General features: G+C 39.3%; 3 protein-coding genes across 5 annotated transcripts in view; 1 reads left to right on the top strand and 2 right to left on the bottom strand.

Annotated features, from left to right (window-relative positions):
* Positions 1 to 612: 612 nt before the first annotated feature.
* On the bottom strand, positions 613 to 4,447 carry LOC118421504 (calcium load-activated calcium channel). Its single transcript, XM_035828820.1, has 7 exons — positions 4,262 to 4,447; positions 3,898 to 3,975; positions 3,704 to 3,763; positions 3,359 to 3,405; positions 2,951 to 3,018; positions 2,333 to 2,477; positions 613 to 1,500 (listed from the first exon to the last, which is right to left on the bottom strand). The coding sequence occupies exons 1-7, from the start codon at positions 4,320 to 4,322 to the stop codon at positions 1,408 to 1,410; spliced, it is 552 nt and encodes a 183-aa protein (XP_035684713.1). The 5' UTR covers positions 4,323 to 4,447; the 3' UTR covers positions 613 to 1,407.
* A 309-nt stretch (positions 4,448 to 4,756) lies between these two features.
* On the top strand, positions 4,757 to 11,870 carry LOC118421503 (uridine-cytidine kinase 2-B-like). Its single transcript, XM_035828818.1, has 7 exons — positions 4,757 to 4,934; positions 7,351 to 7,510; positions 7,787 to 7,883; positions 8,759 to 8,904; positions 9,314 to 9,411; positions 10,410 to 10,458; positions 10,915 to 11,870. Exons 1-7 carry the CDS (start codon positions 4,833 to 4,835, stop codon positions 11,025 to 11,027), a joined length of 765 nt encoding a protein of 254 aa, XP_035684711.1. The 5' UTR covers positions 4,757 to 4,832; the 3' UTR covers positions 11,028 to 11,870.
* A 2,221-nt stretch (positions 11,871 to 14,091) lies between these two features.
* LOC118421502 (NADPH-dependent diflavin oxidoreductase 1-like) overlaps positions 14,092 to 20,299 on the bottom strand; it is an 11,724-nt gene continuing 5,516 nt past the window's right edge. For all 3 annotated transcript variants that reach the window (XM_035828815.1, XM_035828816.1, XM_035828817.1), the window contains exons 8-15: positions 19,368 to 19,489; positions 18,475 to 18,647; positions 17,864 to 18,019; positions 17,089 to 17,203; positions 16,499 to 16,645; positions 16,112 to 16,230; positions 15,691 to 15,785; positions 14,092 to 15,183 (exon numbers count right to left, since the gene is read on the bottom strand). In XM_035828815.1, coding sequence (XP_035684708.1) covers positions 15,039 to 15,183; positions 15,691 to 15,785; positions 16,112 to 16,230; positions 16,499 to 16,645; positions 17,089 to 17,203; positions 17,864 to 18,019; positions 18,475 to 18,647; positions 19,368 to 19,489 — 1,072 coding nt within the window. In that variant the 3' untranslated portion in view covers positions 14,092 to 15,038. The remainder of the gene's footprint in view (positions 15,184 to 15,690; positions 15,786 to 16,111; positions 16,231 to 16,498; positions 16,646 to 17,088; positions 17,204 to 17,863; positions 18,020 to 18,474; positions 18,648 to 19,367; positions 19,490 to 20,299) is intronic.

Raw genomic sequence — 20,299 nt, 5'->3', positions numbered from 1 at the left:
ATCTGATTGGACAAGAACATGGAGGTCGAGGCCAAAGAAAATCCATTGTTCTGTTCTTTAATCCTCTCGGGTAAAGTTTCATGATTGGGGAGTTTAAATTTTATCACCAACACCTTCCACCCCGGTTAAAATGTACAAAAGCAGGTTTTATGAAACAAATTTCCACTAAAAGACAATTCAATCTCTTCAACATTAACATCAACTCTCCCCCTATGCCAGAATACCACCACGCAAGAAAGACATAGAATAGATTTGAACTCGAAGTGATTTAATGCAATTTAACAAGACAGAGTCAGTAATTCCAAGGTATGTACACTTTGAAAATGTTGAGAAGGCCTCTTTTTCATATGGCAGGACTATGTGTTACCTGATTGATGTTAACCATTATATAGTGCATGAATTGTCTTTGGATAGTGTTTACTAAGTCCTACCCTGCGATAGATTAATATTTATTCAAAATCATTGATAGAAGCCAAATTTAATGAAATTTGAATACATCTGAAATTCTAAAACATCACCTTACTAACCTTAACCTTTTTGTTCTGCAGAAATCCAGGAATTAATGTAAGACAGGTCTACATACTACAAAGACAGTGAGAAAAAAATCATAAATGCGATATGCTTTTCAGTTTATTGCACATGGAGATGTGCGTTTGTAAAACTTATAATACTCAGTAACCCCATGCAGACCTTATCCATGCATTCCCTGTACATGCATACATTTCCTTTGAGAATAAAATGTGAAGTAGTATGGATTTATTATGTTATTACTGTACCTTACTTTAATATCTATCAGAAAACAACACTCTAATGATGTTTAAGATGCCTGTAAGACAAAAGCTTTTAAAGCATTTTCTCTCCTCCTAACTTTGTTTTCTTTGACACCTTTCATAACTTTAGTTTAATGTTTAAATAACAACAAACAAACAGTACATTGATATAGGACCATTTTAATAATGATAAAGAAAATGGCACATATCTTATGATATTATTGTATTTGTTATTTATCAAGATAAAGTGAATAACTATTACACATGTAAAAAGAGGACAGTTGGCAGCTGAGTAATTAAAAGTACTAGTATGCTGCTCCATATCAGGTCAACATATCCAAATATGGTCAGCAGCTGGTCAGCCAATGGGATGCTGATGATGATGTCATCTCCTATGCAGAGCCTGCTTAATCGGACTGAGGTTTCCACTTTTTTGCGGTGCATGGCCTCTAACAAGCCATCAGCCAATAGAGCATTGGCTTAGTCTCAAGACATCACCTAGGTGTTTCTCTGATTGGCTGACAGCTGGTTTGAGGCTATCCCCACAAAAGGTTAAACAGCTCAGTTTAGCAGAGCCCCCACCCCCTGGGGAAAGTGTATAGACTGTGGGGGAGCCTCAGCTTTGTGATGATGACTTCTACTTGGGAGGTTGGGGAGGGGGGCCCAGAAATCCTCCTGCTTGCTTATTGGCTGCTCGGGATGGAGCAAATCCAAGCATCTTCTGGATGTTCTGTAAAACAAGACAGAGAAAAAAGATCATGTGCCTGCATACATATCTACATAGTAAATACATTGATAAAGCGGATCGACATCCAAGTAATAAGATACACCAAATAGCAATTACTCAAGCAACTGGATGTGATTCTGGAAACGGTCAGACATTTTAGGTAGAATCCGCTACCTTTTATCAGTGAGACTAAAGAGATCTCGTTGGAGAGTAGGTTTTTATATCCTACCTATGGATTGAATTCAAATACAATTCAAACTCCACAACTGGATAAAAAAACGGATATTTACATCCAGACGTTTTGAGTGACATCAATTACTCTTCTTCAGCGTCACTAGAATATGACTATGAATTGATTTGTAATATATCAATTCATAGTTAGGTTAAAAAACTGTTCTCCAACTAGATCTCTTTCGCACATTAATCAATCAAATTTGTGTTTTAAAAATTCTAACTAACTGCCTCTGTTTTAGACCAGTCAACCCTGCAGAGACTAAGTAAAAATGACTATCAACTCTCCTCTGCTTTGCTAGTTATTTTCTTAGTACGGTAGGCCCAAAAACACAAACTGAAGCAGTTCAAGACCTCCACTGATGATGGAGACTGATTCACATCCCAGAGCTGGAGATCATTCAGGAGGCTCAGGCGCCATCTTGGGTCTGACCCTTGACCCTTCTTGGTCCAACAAGAAAAAACAGTTTGCACATATGCACAGGATTGCCTGAAAAACAGGTCTAGGTTGCCTTGAGCTGTATTATTCCTGGTTAAATAAATAAAGTGAAGTGAAACTGGCCAGAACCCTGAAGTTGTAACAGCAAAAGACATGTGTACAGACCTGTCTGATGGACATGGTGCACAGGATGTACAGGAAGATGAAGGAACAGTCGGTGTAGTCCTCCCCCATCAGGTTACGATGGGACAGTCCCTGCAGCAGGGAGAAGGGCAGGAACGGTAGCTTAGCAACCACACGCCCATCAAATCTGGAAGAGAGAAAAATATATAAAGGTAAGGTAAAGGTCCCAAAAGCCTTGTTGGTGAGCTTGCTTCTCTGTCTCTTTAGGTAACGTATTAATAAATACATAATCAGCCGACCATTTGTGGGATTCCACTTGTAGTGATTTAGACGATGTATGTTTTGTAAAACAATATGACACTAAACCCATGCAGACCCTTCCTTTATTGTAGATATTTTTGGAATACACGAGGAGCGCTAAGCATACCAAGAAGGTCAAATTGCTCAGTAGATATCAAAGAACACACAACAAGACGAGTTTTTCTTAGTGCTCCTGTAATTGGTATTGTAACCAAACTTTAGTCTGGCGTAGCCTTGCAATGAACAAAACCATAAAAAAACACGACAAGAAGATTGTTCTTGCATTGATCAAGTCCATAAACACAAATGACAACAAGAGATGTCACATGTATTCAGAAGTCCGAGCTGAACATTACTTACATGGAGTTGAACATACTCATAAGGGCAGTGAAGCAAAACCCAATGGCAAACATGGACTTCATCTTCACCTGTGACAAGAAGAAAACTTCTCATGTCAAAAACATTTGCAAATACAGTAAACACAAGCCAATAGCATGACAGCCTGCATAGAATTCTGGAAATCCAACTAATTTCCTACTTTTTAACAAAATGGAAAAAATTTAACCATAATGAATTAATGGCAATTCAGCCCTTGGCTGTGAACAGAGAGTCAGCCAAATAAAAGTTGCACATGGATGTTATCCCTACAATCAAATCATCAAGCCATTCAAGGCCTAACAATAAAAAACTACTTTATCATTATAAAGTATACTGCATAGCATGTCATATGCTTTTTCTGTATTTCAAATGTTGATTAGTATAACCTACCAGGGACAAGTCTCTGTTGTTGTTCTTCAGCTTTTCCTCCTGTTTTTCTGAACACGAAAAAACAAACAAATCAAAACATCACTAACATGAATTAGCATAAATGGACAACTTTTCAAACAAAACTAGTACTGTAAATGCAGAAATGTTCGCGGTGGATTAATGTTCGCGGCTTTCGCGGCGGCCGCTTCACCGCGAATTTAAAACCACCGCGAAAATTTTCCATAACAGTAAGAGACTACAGTGAATGGTGCTACCGCGAAATTAAATCCCCGCGAACTTAAATGCATTTACAGTATTCAGTATCGTATCATATCATACTAATGACATTTCAATGAACTACTTTACCTAGTTTCCTCTTCTGTGTTTTGTCTATTGCTTCACCTATGGCTTCCTTTCTCTTTTCCACTGAAAAAAATCATAAAGAAGATCACAATGTCATCATTATTCATTCAATGATCATATCAATGATTCTTAAAACGACAGCATTCAAATTGTATGCAAAATCAATTGACATTTTTATGAATTTTTCAAGAACTTACATTTCTTGCTCTGTTTCTCCACTTCAGACTTGAGTTTTTGGTATTTCTCCGTTCTGTATACAAGAAGCCATGTAATGCCTGCAAAATGAAATATGGAGATAATTGAATTGAATTTCACACGAAAAAAAAAATCATACATCTGATCTCCTGCTGGTTACAAATTAATCTACTGTACTAACCCTTTGTGGTACTGGGTTCCGTGGCAGGTTATACGCAGCAAATCAATGTTTCTTTCGGAACTACATTTGCTATTTGAGATGTAGTGTGTTACGCCCCCCTCCCACTAAAATATAGACCGACGTTACACTTGTAATTACCGGCATTAGGAAACGCTGAATTAACTCAAAGGTGACCACTACTTTACCTTCAGCTAACAAGGCTGTACATATGGATATAAAAACTATAAGAAGCGTATCCGCGAGCATATTTTTGGTGGACTTTCAGCTGCAGCTCCAAAGAAAACGCCGACAGCAAGGAAATCACGCTCGATTTTTTTTTTCTAAAAAAATGGCTGTCTTGTGTATATTTATGACTGCCAGCTTAGATTTTAACTCGTTCGTCCAAAAAATACTAACAAGGAAATAGCAACTATTCAACGTTGACGTTCAAGTTACTGAAAGATCTTTGATATATATTCTAAAAGGTTAAAGTGCTTTTATAACATTTTATCAAAGCAAGAAAATCTGGCATTTCCTCTTTGCAATGCATGACAGCTATCTAAGAACATCAGATGACTGACCAATCATAACGTAGTATTGCCGATTAGCTCATTACATTAGACTAATCAGATGATTCCTACCTCCGCTATGTAAGAAGACTGAAGGTTGGACCACTTCGACCAATCACAACAAGGTATTGCTGATCGATCCATCACGTTTGACTAATCAGATGTGGCCTACCTCAGCCTGCGGAAATCGTCCCACATATTGGACAAGATGGCGGGCTGTAATGGTGTGGGCACCAGGAACGGGGTGAAAAACGGTCTCCATCGCAAGCCTTTTATCATCGGAGTGGCTGGCGGCACTGCCTCTGGAAAGGTAAAAGGATACAGAAATGTTTTTTGAAAGTTTTATGGCGACAGGTGGACTTGGCGTTGGGTAAACGGGCCTGTTTACTTAGTGCTAGCCATGTGGCACGCACGGCGACAAATTGCTTTGTTTTGGCGCGTAAAATAATGCGGGTGTTTTGGGGAACTTTACAAAACCATGGACGCACCACGATTCCTCTAGCAATCACTATCAGGAAGTCAACTTGGCCGTTTTCCTAACATCGTAGGTACATTTTACGCAACTGTAGCAATTCCTAGACACGTTTATGAAATGTTGTAACATGATAGTTTTAAAGTGCTCACACAGCGTTTACAGCTGGTCCTTGTACTGGTACAGTATCTCTGTACCGATTACATCATCATGATCATGTGGATGATATGATATGATATGATATGATATGTAAGGAAATATGCATGCTACACAATACTGTATGATGACACTGAAAGATGTGTGGGTTACAGAAATTGCAGAATCAATTCAAATCAGGTGAAATTATCTTTTTAAATGTGGATGTGTTTCCTTACAAATTCACCCTCATCCCTTGAAAAAATTATTTTGTAGCAAACTCTGCAAAGTTTTTTTTGTTGCACCAAAGTGGATGCCGATGAATTTTTTGCACCAAAGTCATGGTGTGGCCGACTGAAGATCAACTAAATGTGTTTTTTTTTTTAATTTCAAACGTTATCTTGAACAAGTGTTTAGATACTCATCTACATGTGCATACCGAAATGAATTTTTGATCTAGTGACAGGAAGTTTTTGGCACATTTTTTGTTTTGCACTGTTAACAATATGTTATCGTCAATAATGATGATTGGGGGCACTATTGGAAGGATTTCAATACCGAATCATTTGTGCATCACGATTGACTGGATGTTCCTGTCAATTAGATATTTTTTGGCATTATTGACATAATGCTCCTGTCAATTAGAGTTTTTGATGAACCTTTGATCAACCTGAATAACATTTCATGACCCTGTCATCCCTAACCCTATTCCTGAGGATGAACCTAAAAATTGGCGGCAAAAAATATTTATGATCAAAAATATTTACATTCCTGAGCAAGAACAATTGGCCGCTGCTAACAAAATTCTTTTCAAGTTTTATGTTGACCAGTCTAAGATGCGATTTTAGATTAACCCATCTTGATTTTTTTATTAGGTTTTGCAAAGTTAATTTTTGGTTAAGTTACACAGAAAAGCTTGTTTGTATACCTCCAGTCTCCACCCTAAGTCAATACATCCAACATTACTCCCATCATTTCAAGCAGATCACCAACTCAGTCTGATTCTGAAAGACAGTAGAGTCCTTTCTGAGTCACGGAGAAGTAATTTAAAGTTTGAGCTTCAACATGAAAGATTGAACATGTTTGAACATATTTATATTTATTGGAAAAATTGGGGTTGGCAGGGATGTGTAAAGGCCCTATTCCCAGCCCACTGACCCAGTTACACAATGTTGTTTCATTTTCAAACATGTGATCACAAACAATGAATCTATATTGGAACAGTTTAGAAACTAACAGAAGTAATGTATTTGTTAGAAATGTTCCTAACATGTATGCATACTGTAGAAAACATTTTAGAACATCACACAGATGTTATAAATAGTTTTAATCAGTTACTAATCACATTTAGACTGTTCCAGTTACAAAGATTTCCAAAATGTTCGAACACAGGGCAAAAGATACCTTATTGCCAATAAGTTATTGCTAATGTAGAATTGACTCTAGAGTCAGACCAGACTCACCAGAGGAAGTTGAAGGATACTATTCTCACTGAAACACCTTTTTCTTGTGCTGGCTAAACCCCCTAATCAATATATAGAGAAGTGATAGACAAACAGGTACTTCAGAGTTCAGCCAAGTTCAATGTGCTAAAGGTTGATATACTGTGCTTGTAAGTTGTAACATTATTGAGATTTTGTGTTCTTTCTCGCATGATCACTGCATTGTATACCTTGGCATTGGTCAGGTGCCTTTGATCCAGGCTTTTATCCAGGGGGTGTCTTAATTTGGATGCGCTGTTCAAAAATGATTAAAAAGATTGGACTCACTCACACTGGGAGCAGATCCCCTGGCAAGCATAAAACCCTGATTGACCAGGGATGCTAGTAGGTCACTTGCATGACAGTTTTCAACTGTGACCTCTCAGACAGTAATTTTGCCCCTCAGGATACCTTAGATACCTTAGCACTACCTGTGGCATGTGGCCACTCTAATCACTAAGAAATTTGGACTCCCTATCATGAAATCCTAGCTAAAAACCTGCTTCAGTCTTTTAGATGGGGACTTGAACTTTGAAGCTGGCAACCAGCTTTAAGTTTCACAACTGTCCAAAACTCACATAGTACGTTTGAATTCTAATTGTATTGACAATAATGAATTCTTCTTTCTTCACCCCCAGTCGTCAGTCTGTGCGCGGATTATGGAGCTCCTGGGACAACATGAGGTGGACTGTAAGCAGCGCCAGGTCGCCATCCTCAGCCAAGACGCCTTCTACAAAGTCTTAACACCTGAGGAGAAGGCTAAGGCCTTCAAGGGGCAGTTTAACTTTGACCATCCAGGTAATTCTAAGACATTGTAGAAAGAATTGTCTTGTTTTAATTTTTGTTTTTAATAAACGTTCTATGTGTATTAATGTGTGTGTGTGTGGGGGGGGGATTCATGTCATTTAGTTAAGAAATAACACATCGCGAGCAAAATCATGTGGGAAACTCGAAGATGCCATGGGATGAAATACTCTCACTTTAAAACTTTTTCTGCAAAGATAACCCAAAAATGTTTCATCCCCAACCATGTATACTGTATTATTATAACAACTGTTCTTGTTTTGTATCCAGATGCCTTTGACAATGCCTTGATCGAGGAAACACTGAGAAACATTGTTGCAGGACAGACAGTTCACATCCCAGTCTACGACTTCGTCACACATGCCAGGTGGGTGTCAGATGATAAACCATCTCACAGCTCTACAAACTCATGTGACTGATGCATTGTGGTCTAGGTCAAGGTTCAAGGGCTTTTAGCTGTCCCTTTTTCTACTGGCTGTCAATGACAAAAGTCAAGAATGACAATTTCCTATAAGAATATTGATGTTTTGTGAATGAAAATCTGAAAATGTGCAAGATGTTTGCCAGAGGTAAGAGATTGAAGATGTCATTTTAGCTTTTTTGGTATCAACTTAAAATTTTAGTAGTGGCATTGATTCCCTACTACTAATTACGTCTAATAGAAAGGTCACATGTCCGAATTCCAGCTGCATTTGGCCAACAATTGTGTCCTTGGGAAAGATACACAACTTTTCTCAATCCACCCAGGTATAAAATGGGTACCTGACTTCCGTTAGAGAGGTAAAAGGTGTAGGAGAGCTGAGGGATGGGCCCACCTTCCAATACTGTTGAACAAGTTTTCTAAAATCCACTTGTCCTATCGGGCAAGCACATAAAAAATGTACTTGCCCGAACCAATTTTTCACTTACCCAAAATTCAAATGTCACTGTTACTAGTATATGCATTTTCACTTCCAGCAATGGAATTCTCTGTAGACAATTGCTTGATGTCATGACTGTAAAAAGTAACAAGTATATCAAAATTGCACTAAAATCAATGGAAAAATCTTACTTGCCCGATCGGACAAGTGGGGTAAGACATGCACTTGCCCGAACAGCACTTTCACTTGCCCTGGACAATAGGGCTAGTGGACTTGTTTATCCCTGCTGTGTCCTAGACAAAATGGATAACAACCTACTGCCCTTCGGCCTCAAAAACACAACAGGACAGTTTCCTTACCTGACTTGTTGTCTCCACTATAGGAGAGAGGGGGAGTTCATCACTATCTACCCAGCAGATGTGGTGCTGTTCGAAGGGATCCTGGTCTTCTACTACAGAAACATCCGCGACCTTTTCAACATGAAGCTGTTTGTCGACACAGACGCAGACACAAGACTGTCCAGAAGAGGTTTGTCCTGACTGTCAATCATAAGTAGCAGTTTGCCAATGATAGCATGGCAGTTATCCAATTGACCAATCAGCGAATGGCTGCATATTTGTGAAATATTTGGATTACAGTTGAAGCCAGTTAATTGCACATCGGATAAACGCACACTTCGGTCAATTGCACGAAATTCCCAAATCCCGTGGCGGTGCGGTCCAACTGGGTAACTTCGCATTATCGCACACGCCAGATAATTGCACGGATATTGCTGGCAAATTGGGTGTGCAATTAAGCGGCTTCCACTGTATTATGTTTTTGCAATTTTCATTTTGACACAGGTGGGCAGGACTATGGGATTGGTGAAATTTTTTAGAAAAGTTTTATTTTTGAGTGGCAATTTAATTGCTGTTGTGTTGTTATTTTTTTCCTCCAGTTTTGAGGGACATCAATGAGAGAGGGAGAGACCTGGAGAATGTGCTTGTCCAGTACACAACATTCGTCAAACCAGCATTCGAGGAGTTCTGTCTGCCAGTGAGTACAAGACAAAAGTTTTGAATCCCCTCTTAGGGAAAGCACATACTGTTAAAGTCAAAAGGTTGGAATCCCAAGGAATTTCAATGTTTTACCATTAGGAAAACAGATGCTCACTGGTGAAAATGAATACCTAGTTTCGGTTTGGGATGTCCTCTAGAATGGAACATTTCATGTAAGTCCCATATTGAAAGAGAGCCAATCCAAGAGCATATTAAACTTAAAGAACCCACCACACTTATCAATAAGTGTAGGGATTCATCTTTCAGTGTGATATTGTAGTAATATACAAGATATACAAAAATGCAATGTTAATCTCAAAAATGACTGGTTTCCTAAAGTGACTGTCCTATTATCCTCTCTCCGTCAGTCGATCAATACAGACTAAACAAATCAAACTTTATTTAATCAAGCTTGGCAGTCAAAAATTCTGACTGAATTGTGACGATTTTACAAATAAATTCCAACAAGTTAATACTGCAAATTCACTGGCAATTAAAAACAAATAATACATTTTTTTAAAACAATTTCGTGTGTCAGTTAAAATTTCTTCACGACACAACACAACAACATCAAAACTACATGTATACATTTAGGCAACGCGAATGATACTGCACATAGTGACATTGGTCTCAGACTAAATCTACTAAGTCTCTTGCTGCCCTCACCACAAACGAGTTCCGATGTCTCTCAGTACAGCTGACTGGCAGTTTATACGGTTTTCTATGTCTCAGTTCATATCATGGTTCCTCAGTTGGTTGAAGGAAGACTTGACACAGGTGTGAGGGGTCTTTCAGAATCCTTTTCAACTCGCGTAGAGACGCCTCCTTTCGCCTTGACTCTATGCTATGAATCTGTGCAAAGCAACTAACGACAGTGAAGACTACAGTACAAATGTACAATGCAGAATACTGCTATAAATGTACATGTAAATAAGGATGGATTTGTATCTAATATGTACAATGTAGCATATAAAAATCATTATTCTTTTTTTGCAGACAAAAAAGTATGCAGATGTCATCATTCCAAGAGGAGTAGAAAACAAAGGTAAGTAATATCGACATTAAATTTGTGATTTCTGCATGGTCTTTTGGCAACCCTACTAGCAGTTGGGCTGGAACATAGGGTAATACAGAATACACCTCGTTGTATCATTCTTTATTATTTTTACCTTCACTGGAGGTAATCATGTTGTTTTTGTTCTGTTTCTTCTTCCTCTTCTCCATACAAATATGGTCATTGACCTGGACCAGGCAGCTGTCACCATGGTGACTGATAAAAAACGTAAACACCCAGTGGTGTTTGGCTACATGATGTAGCAATGACTTGGTCACGATATATCTGAATGTGTTGGAGTAAGAATAAATATAACAGAAGTCAGTGTTAGACTATAACATGTGAAGGTAAACATTATACATTTGCTTGCGAATGTTTCCTTTCCAGTTTACAGCACAGCATTGCTTTACTGGAAGACTTTCTTTAAAGAATATGTTCCTCCCACAGTTGCCATCAATCTGATCGTACAGCACATCCAGGACCTGATGAACGGGGGGTGGAAGAGACACAACGGGCGCAACCGTTCGGACTCCGAGGGTATGGAGATCACGCTGCACTGAGCCAAACCAGTCGTCAACAACTTTCACTACACAACAACACAATGGCTAGTAAGGGGAAGGACAAGGAATGGATCGTTTTGTATACTATGATATCTTTTTTTGTTATGCAGAGATCTCTGTGCAAGATTGTTCAGTAAAGCCGGTATCTCACTGGATTTGAATTGTGGCACAATGGCAGCGTAATATAATGGAAATATCATGCAAAACGTACAAGTATGACCAAAAGACAACAACTTTAACAAACGTAAAATGATTTATTTACTGATAGAATTTGTTGCGTGCTCCATCAAATTGCTCTGCCGCAGGTAGGTCGTCAAAGTGCCACAGCTTCAGTAAAATACCCGCATAAGGTCTAGAGTATCTCTAGCGCTAGATGTTAAAGAAAGGAAGGAATGAGCGAGTGGTATTAAATATACCTGCCATTTTTGCAAACTCTGCAAGGAGCGTAGCACATTGGTATACCCTGTGGTGTATGTAAGCTTGACATGGTGTTTAAAGCCGTGGTATTTCTACAGTTTTCTGTTGAGCGACACCTTTATTTCCTTCCGAAGCACGTCACTGAAATGTACGTGTGTAAAGCCGTGTTTACTTAATATAGTAGTTTCCATACAATTGTGTCCGGATAAAAGTGGACTTGGCCAATCAAAAATGGACTTAAAGCCTTTCTGTGTTATTTTTCAAAATATATCTAATATGCATATGATAGATAACAGCTATGTAAGTCTTTTGTAGTAGCCGTTCTTCCCCAAAGTGCATAGATATATCATTAGAGGAAGTTTTATTATGCGTGGGAGACTTTCCCATGAAAATGGTGCCAATAGTTCAAGCATAAGTTATATACTGTTTAAAGGTCTACTACGCAGTTTTTTGCGCTTCAAACTGAAAACAAAAAATCCATTTTCCGGCCATTTCTTTATATAGTTAGTTGAATCAAGCCTACCACGTTACGGAACACTATTCAAGGCATGTCAGGAGTCGATATTTTCCCCGTGCGAGCACGTTTGAAAACCTGGGAATCTGCACGCCCGCGCTGGGTTTCAGCCATTTTGTTTCTTCACCGACGAAATCCGAGTCTGCCCGAGCCTACCAAGTCATGACGTCACGCACCCGGAACTCACCGGAGATTCCCGACCAATAACCGTTGATGATTGATTCTTGTTTGAATTCTCACCAGTGCCTAACTAGGGGGGTCAACAAGTTACAGCGCGCGTAGGACGAAATGTTTGTAGGCTAATTCTCTACGTTGCAAACGTGAAATAATGACACAAAAGTGTCAAAAAGTGTCAAAAAGTAGTAGTAAATCTGAGATTTCTTAGTTCTAGAATATTTCAAATTTGAGCGCAAATAACTGCGTAGTAGACCTTTAAAAGCCACAGGGTATGTGTAGACACAATGTTCTCCAGGTGTTTGAGCTCGAATGCTTTCTTCCATATTATTACTATTAGATCTTTTTGAAGATTCCATTGCATGCTGGGAGATGCAGAGCACAATGGGTAGCTTGGAGAGCAAACAAAATCATTGTATTGATGATCAAGGCTACCCATGGTGCTTTGCATTTCCCAGCATGCAGTGGGTTCTGTGGTCTTAACACAGCTAGTGAGTATTGAGGAGAGATGCTTCAGATCACACCTTGCAATAATACCGTTCACAGATAAAACTGCATGCCAATATGCCAAATTCCCTGAGACAAACAAAATACATCTGGATATGTACTAAACATGGTCTTGGGCAATAACTGTTTAGACATTGGAAGTCTTCACCTTTGACATGTCTATCACAGAGCATGAGCAGTTTACAGTCTGAACTAGCTTATTGAAAAAGTCATCCTACAGAAACCTCAGAACTCTCTACTCAGCAGTAATATATTAGCCTTTATATACTGTTGTTTTCTTCTATCAATTTGAGTATCACTATTACATTTTTTATCAGTTTTGACCTGGACATTGCATAGAGCCTTTCATGGATTCAATTCACATGCAGGGAGACATTGAGTACTATGGGTAGGTCAGGTGGCAAACAACGTCATTTCTATCATAATGCTGGTGTGTTGTGTGCATCGGTTCAGATTTTTGGACAGGTTAAAGAAGCAAATTTCCGTCCTAGGACGGAGGGACGGGTCTTGGAGACAGCCCAGTCTTGTCTTAGAAATGCTTTGTGTACCGCTCAGCTACCCACAATGCCCCACATTTCCCAGCATGCAATGGGATCGTTGTAGGGTCTATCATGTCTTCACTGGTGTTGTATGTGGAAATAAGTTATAGTGTCATCCAAAACACTGCTTTTCAATCCATAAATCAAGAATTTATCTACAGATATGTGGTGGCCGCCGTGCTTGATTTAGTTAAGTTTATATTTTTTGAGACAAAAGTTTATCTATATTGTAGTGTAGGAAAAGGCATACAAGGCAATGGCATTTGAACACCTTTTGAATGGTGAAAGTAACTCTGTATATAATTGATATGAAAACCGTGGAATTTATGGTTGAATATAGGATTTGTGAAAGTAAGTTGAGAGTCAAGGTAATGAGCAGATTCATTGAATGCCTTTATGGTAGTGATGGGTATATTAAGTTTAAACTGTATCATATTGTCTGCCAAAAATATATAAAACATCAGTCTAACCATATGATAAGTATAGCCTTAACATGAGCGAAAAAATTTATGATTAGACATATATAATGTACATGTACATATATAACTTTGTACTACATTTGTACATGTAACAAGTTATATTGTTAGTCAGGTATTGGCACATAGTCACAAGTAACTGTTTTCCTGTTTCATGGTAAATTGCCAAAAGAAAGGGCGTAATATCAACCTAAATGTTACTTAAAGATTATTTTGCTTGGTTTGAAACAGTCAGTACAATTTGAGCCGTTTTGTTGCAATGTGCCGTAACTCTAGGATAGCTTGATACAGTGTTATAAGTAAACTGTGTACCGCTAATGGCATTCCAGCAGTTTCTTCACTGTCCTAATGCAACTGCACTAAATTGAAGTATAATCCAGTGCCTTTGTATCTAATGACAGATGCAATACTTTCCAATCTCTACTGACACACCCATATCGAGAAGTATTCTTCAACCTTTATTGTCGTCTTGCCAATTAAGTATAATCGCTCTGAATGTAAGATATTGGATCTGCATGTAAAATTTTCTGTAACATTGTTATATATGATATAGCTTCTAATAAAATGTAAGCATTGACTTTGCCTTGGACTTTGTGTGCTCTATGGTCTCTGTACTATTCAATAGTTTTGATGTTATTTCAGGAACAGGAGCACATGTATAGCATTGTAGACAGACTTGTGCCTAGTGCTGAACACCATCCACATACCGTTCAACACATCTGTCCTTGGTGCTGAACACCATCCACACAGACCTTTCCTTGGTGCTGAATGCCATCCACATAGACCTTTCCTTAGTGCAGAATGCCTTCCATACTGGCAAGCACGCCAGTCCTTGGTGCTGAATGACATCCCCACAGATAAACATACCTGTCCCTGAACACCATCTCGCTAGTGACCATTGCCATCTTTCAGGTAATACCGAGTTTGTTTTTGTTTTGTTTTTTCACGGCCATCTGAAATTCCACTACTACCGCTAATACCAATTTTTCAGACAAGAACAACATTAGTCATATCTTCAGGTACCAAAGTTTTTATACAAGGATTGATATGTTCAAATATTCATACTTTCCTAGAACTATCACTGAGTGGAATTCATTGCCATCAAGTGCAGTAGGGGCATCCTCACTAGATATCTTTAAAGCAACATTTGCAGATAGATGTACAAAGGTTAGATGTGGTCATAGTAATATAACCAGCTGCTGCTGCTCTGCATAGAGCAAAGATGGTGTGTTATGCCAAAGGGTAATTGCACTGGGTATACAGATACAGAAACTGGTGTATTATGTCGAAGGCGGTTAAACTGCCTATATAGATCATGATAGATACAGCTACTACAACACAGAACTTTCTTACAGTAAGGTTACTACTACGAGTTTTGGTGGGGTTATGACCATGCTTCTACTTGGTATCGTCGCCTGTGTTCCAGTGAGTGGATATATCTGTCTGCCTCTGTCTCTCCCATGTTCCCATGGTCCATCAGGACTGACTGCAGGGCACTTTGTACATCAGTGGGCATCTGTTTGGCATTCCTACCATAGAAACAGCAGAAAAAGCACTGTGAGTGTACACTCCAAGTACTTCATTGTACTGAGTAATAAGTGAAAAAAGTTTACAAAATCTGTTTTACTTTTATTGAATATGATTATGAAGAGTTTTCCTACAAGGCTTTACTATGTTTGAATTTTTTCCATCACTCATCTCAATTTTCATAGATGTGATTCAAGTCCTAGAAAGAAAAATTTCCATTATTATCTAATTTCCAGGTCAATGTTTGGCATGGCTTTATTTTTTTTAAGTTTGAGTATTTTTACATCAATGTATCTCCCCTGATTTTGTCTGTTAATCCTACTGTACGATCACCAAAATTTGCAGGGCTGATGTGCTCGTTAAATTTTATAATTCCTGAATTTTGATATCAGTATGACGTAATATGATGTAATTATGACGCCATTAATTGATTTTATTGGCTAAAACGGGGCATTCCCATAGTACAATACACCTAATTTAAGCTAAGAGAATAATCAAAGCTGCCTGACCCTGCAACGAAGATCCAAGCTTCTTGGTTATGAATGAGGTCCCAGATCACAGCTCCATTCTCTTTTATTCTCTGCTGAACATAAACTTTCTCCTCCTGAAAGAGTGAAGAAAGAATCTGTAATTAGAATCTAACAACAAACTTAGGATTGCACATTATGTCAAAGTGATTGGAGAGTCAGATTCAAAGTTTTTTTTCTACAAAATGTACTGCCTGAAAAAAAATGTTGAGGGTTGCAGCACTTAGATTTTCAAGCATAGCAAAAATGCAAGAGTTCAAAGTAGCTTTGAGTTCATGTTTGAACCAATTTACAGAATGAATATGCTAATTTTCTGGAGACAGCTTTCCACAAATGCAGCAAACCTAAAAGCATCAACACTTCACAATTTTCAGTAGGAAAGAATCTTTTTTGAAACACATACCTGATCCCTTGAAAATGCAGTGTACAAAGAAAGAAAGCCTTTCTCCACGAGTGGCTGCCATTCTGACGCACAGAAGAAGTCTTTGTCCTTGTTCCGACATCCAAAGAATAAAACATTTCCTGTACCAAAAATACAACATTTCATATTATTTACATTCCGTGTCTTTCATTTTGATTCAAATATCCTTTTTTCAACTTTGGTCTTTGTTCTCACTGTTCTAACAAATAGTGAAATATAGCAGAAAAAAATTACAGACAAATTTGATGTCCATGAACAAACAATATTGAATCAGAGACTGGACTAAGTGATAGGGACCTAACTGTAATGATGAATAATAGATCACACTGTTGCTGCAGAAAATAGCAAATTTGAGGACCTGACACCCACCTCCAATCCCAAGAGTGGTACGTTCCTGTATGAACCCTCTGAAAGGTGCCAGCCCTGTGCCGGGTCCTACCATGATGACGGGGGTGGCAGGTGTCTTTGGGAAGGAGATAGTGCCCCTCCTGACCCACATAGGAACCCTGACATCATCTGCCAAACAAACATAGACTTAGTCCAGCCATTGATAACTTCAACTATTTGGGGTTGGAAAATTCATAAGTCTTAATAATCAAAATATAGCCAGTGTTGAAAGAACATTCAAGTTTGTCCAACATTCAAGAATTTGTCCAATTTTTTCTTTGAAAGGGGGTAAAACTTGATGATAATGATTGTGATGATGATGAAAACTTGAGATAGAAAATTCTACTATACTAAATGTACCCCATAGTCATGTTTTTACTTGTTTATCAGAGCCAATGGGAACATGTAGCTCACTCATGTCACCAAATCAGTCAGTCAGCACGGCACAAGTTGCAAAGGGTGGGAGAGCCCTAGACTATGACAGACTTAGAGGAGAGAACTTAGCTTTGGAGATTATTAACATGAAGCATACCCGGTAGTTTATTAGGCATGTCAATTTTAAGTTTCGGTACCTTTCTGAGGGTTGAGAGAGGACAGCCATGTTGAGCAGAGCCCCCTACGTGGTGTAACCATCTTGGTCCGGTACTGCACCACAGCCATTAATACATGCACTTCATTGGGATGGGCCTGGAAATAATAAAGTCAATGTTGAAATTAAAGACTGCAAAATCTATTTGCCATTTCATTATTTGTGACAATACAAGTTTCAAATGTCATCAACTTGACCAGGTAAAAGCCACATGTAGCATACTGAATCAGAACTGCAGCATGAAGCCCTGACAGTTGTGCCTATACCTTCAAAGATGGAGCTATGGAGAATGTCCTTAATGGCTGGGATGAGGTTGAACAGATAGTGTACAGGAATGGTGTTGGATTTAAAAATTGACCAGACAGAAGCTCGAAAACAACATGCAAGATAGTCTCCATCCTCGAAAACAGGAAGCTCCACCCCCACGTACACATCCTGGATAAACACCACTGTTTATCCAGGATGCGTCCTGTTTGGGCCGTTTTCTGGATATCCAGGATGCGTCCTCCTGCTCAGGACGTTTTCTGGATATCCAGGATTCGGCTCTAGTACGAAAACTAGATACTGACGAAAGTTGGATACGACAGTTGTGCCTACCTGCAGAGATGAAGCTACAGAGAAAGCCCTAGGCTGGATTGGTGGGATGAGGTCAAACAGATAGTCTACAGGGATGGGGTTGGATTTAAAATCTGACCAGGTAGAAGCCCCACCTAGCATAATGAGTCAGAACTGCAACATGAAGTTCTGACAGCTGTTACCTTCAGAGATGAAGCTATGGAGAAAGCCCTAGGCTGGATGGGTGGGATCAGGTCAAACAGATAGTCCACAGGGATGGTGTTGATGACATGAGGAAAGTCCTGCAGCACCTCTAGGGTAGTTCTCCTGGGACGGTTACAGTAAGAGTACAGCTCCTCCTGAAGAGACAAACAAAATTCTAGGCTACTTTGTCCATTTGTATACTCTACACAGTGTACCTGCTTTGGCACCTCCTAGAGACCCATTATACTACTGCATGCAACAACATTTTCTAGGGATAACCACTCAGCAAAATAACTTTCTTGGTGAACGTAATAACTTCTTTCTGGGACTGGTATATAGCCCCCAAATGTGTGAAAGCCTGCCAATATAATCTGTTAATTTTCTAATAAGTCAAAAGTCTGGTCCACTGATTTTTATCGGGTCATCTGGACCGGTCAAAGAAAGGAAGATTGGTTTTATACCTCGGTACCCCACCCCTAATGTTGTATATTGTTGGGAAAATAGCTGGGAATCTGTACTTAATTGCAGTTATACTATATTAGTACACATGTAGTTGTCTGAATTGAAATCAATTAATCCTCTGAAACTTAAAATGAATTAAAAGTCCCACCTGGCCTTCAGCAGTGCTGAATTCTTGAAATTTCTCTTTCTCCATTTCATCGTCAGCAAAGTAAGAGAGAAGAGTGAAGAACCATCTCCTGGGTACAGCATGGATGTCCCAGTACTGTTCCACTAGGTGCTGTATGGTACAGGGCTGGGGGAGGGAGGGGGGCAGCTGCACATCTGTACAAACATAATAAGTAAGGAGAGAAGAGTGAAGAACCATCTCCTGGGTACAGCATGGATGTCCCAGTACTGTTCCACTAGGTGCTGTATGGTACAGGGCTGGGGGAGGGAGGGGGGCAGGGGCACATCTGTACAAACATAATAAGTAGGAGAGAAGAGTAAAGAACCATCTCCTGGGTACAGCATGGATGTCCCAGTACTGTTCCACTAGGTGCTGTATGGTACAGGGCTGGGGGAGGGAGGGGGGCAGGGGCTCATCTGTACATAAGATGTAACATAATAAGGAGAGAAGACTCTTTTCCACAAGTCAGAAATATCAAGTTCAAGCAAGCTCGACCAACGGACTAAATTAAGGCAGTTAAAAACTACAGTGTAGGGTGCTTGTAAAATTCCTAATCACATGTAGACCTTCGTATTTTTTTATCTACTTACACTCCTATACTATTTTCGATAAGTGTGGTGGGGTCTTTAATGTGCACATGACAGGTCATTTCATGTCATATCTGAGCAATGTACATAACCAAGCTAGGATACTACACATTTTCACTTGTCAGTGAGTGCCTTCCAAAGTGTACAAGATTGGTGACATGACATAATTGGAACTCATTGTTCTTGACCAAATACCGTGCAGTTACACCACACAACCCCTTATTTATGTCATGTGAGATGTGAGACTGTTGAGGTGAGGTGAGGTGAGGTATGGTGAGATCCACTCACCTGGGTCATTCTGCTGCAGTATTACCCTGTCCTGAGGGTTGAGTTTGAGAAGCTGGATGAATGTCTGCACCTCATCAGGCAGGTTAGGAGGCTGGATCATCACTACATCACCTGCTGCATGGCTGATACAGGGGGATAAAACACACATTAGAAATTGACTTTGTCTTAATATTGTTTTTGTTTTCCTTTGCCTACCTATTAAAATTGTCTTCACCTCATTTGCATGTGAATTCATAGTCAGGGTATAACATGCATTGGCATAATACCGGCCGTAAGACTTATACCGGCCAATAAAAAATAATGGAATTTAAAGAGATCTACACATGCAACAATAGTTATTTCTGAGGTATGCACACTTCAGACATCTAGGAGTCCAATACATCATTTACAAAGCATCGATTACAATGCATTCGAAGACAACAAGGCCAAAAGTTTTCAGTATCTTTTTCGGGACAGCCAGCTCGTCGTGGGACGAACACACTGTCACATTTATTGCCAGATTTGTAGATCATAATTACACATGCTCACAGCACAAGACGAACATAATTCAACAGCAATCTTGAATTTCTGTTGGTGACCTACCACTCGTGTAAAAGTGTGAAGAACCGTTGCATAATAGCCCGGATCTACGACTGAATGGGCAAAATTGAACGTACGCAGCCATTTTCCCGCCATTTTTATATCTACGCTAGCAGTAAAGTATTACGTCATAGCGGTTGTGACGGGCAAAAGTTAAATGAAAATTCTTGACAGTATACGTCCGTTTTCTCATGACATTTTGTATGCTCATGCAGGTTTATGTTTTATGCATTTACTAACAGAAAAGGAAGGAACATGGAGGATGTATAAAGGTACATAGCGACAGTTAATTGTGCCGTGTTTCTTCCCGCCGGTATTTTGTACCCCCTCCAACCACGCGCCCGTTCGCCATG

Source organism: Branchiostoma floridae, chromosome 8 (genome assembly GCF_000003815.2).
Source record: "Branchiostoma floridae strain S238N-H82 chromosome 8, Bfl_VNyyK, whole genome shotgun sequence".
NCBI lineage: Eukaryota > Metazoa > Chordata > Leptocardii > Amphioxiformes > Branchiostomatidae > Branchiostoma > Branchiostoma floridae.
The sequence above is the reverse complement of the archived record's forward strand: the minus strand, read 5'-3'. Positions and strand labels throughout refer to the sequence as shown.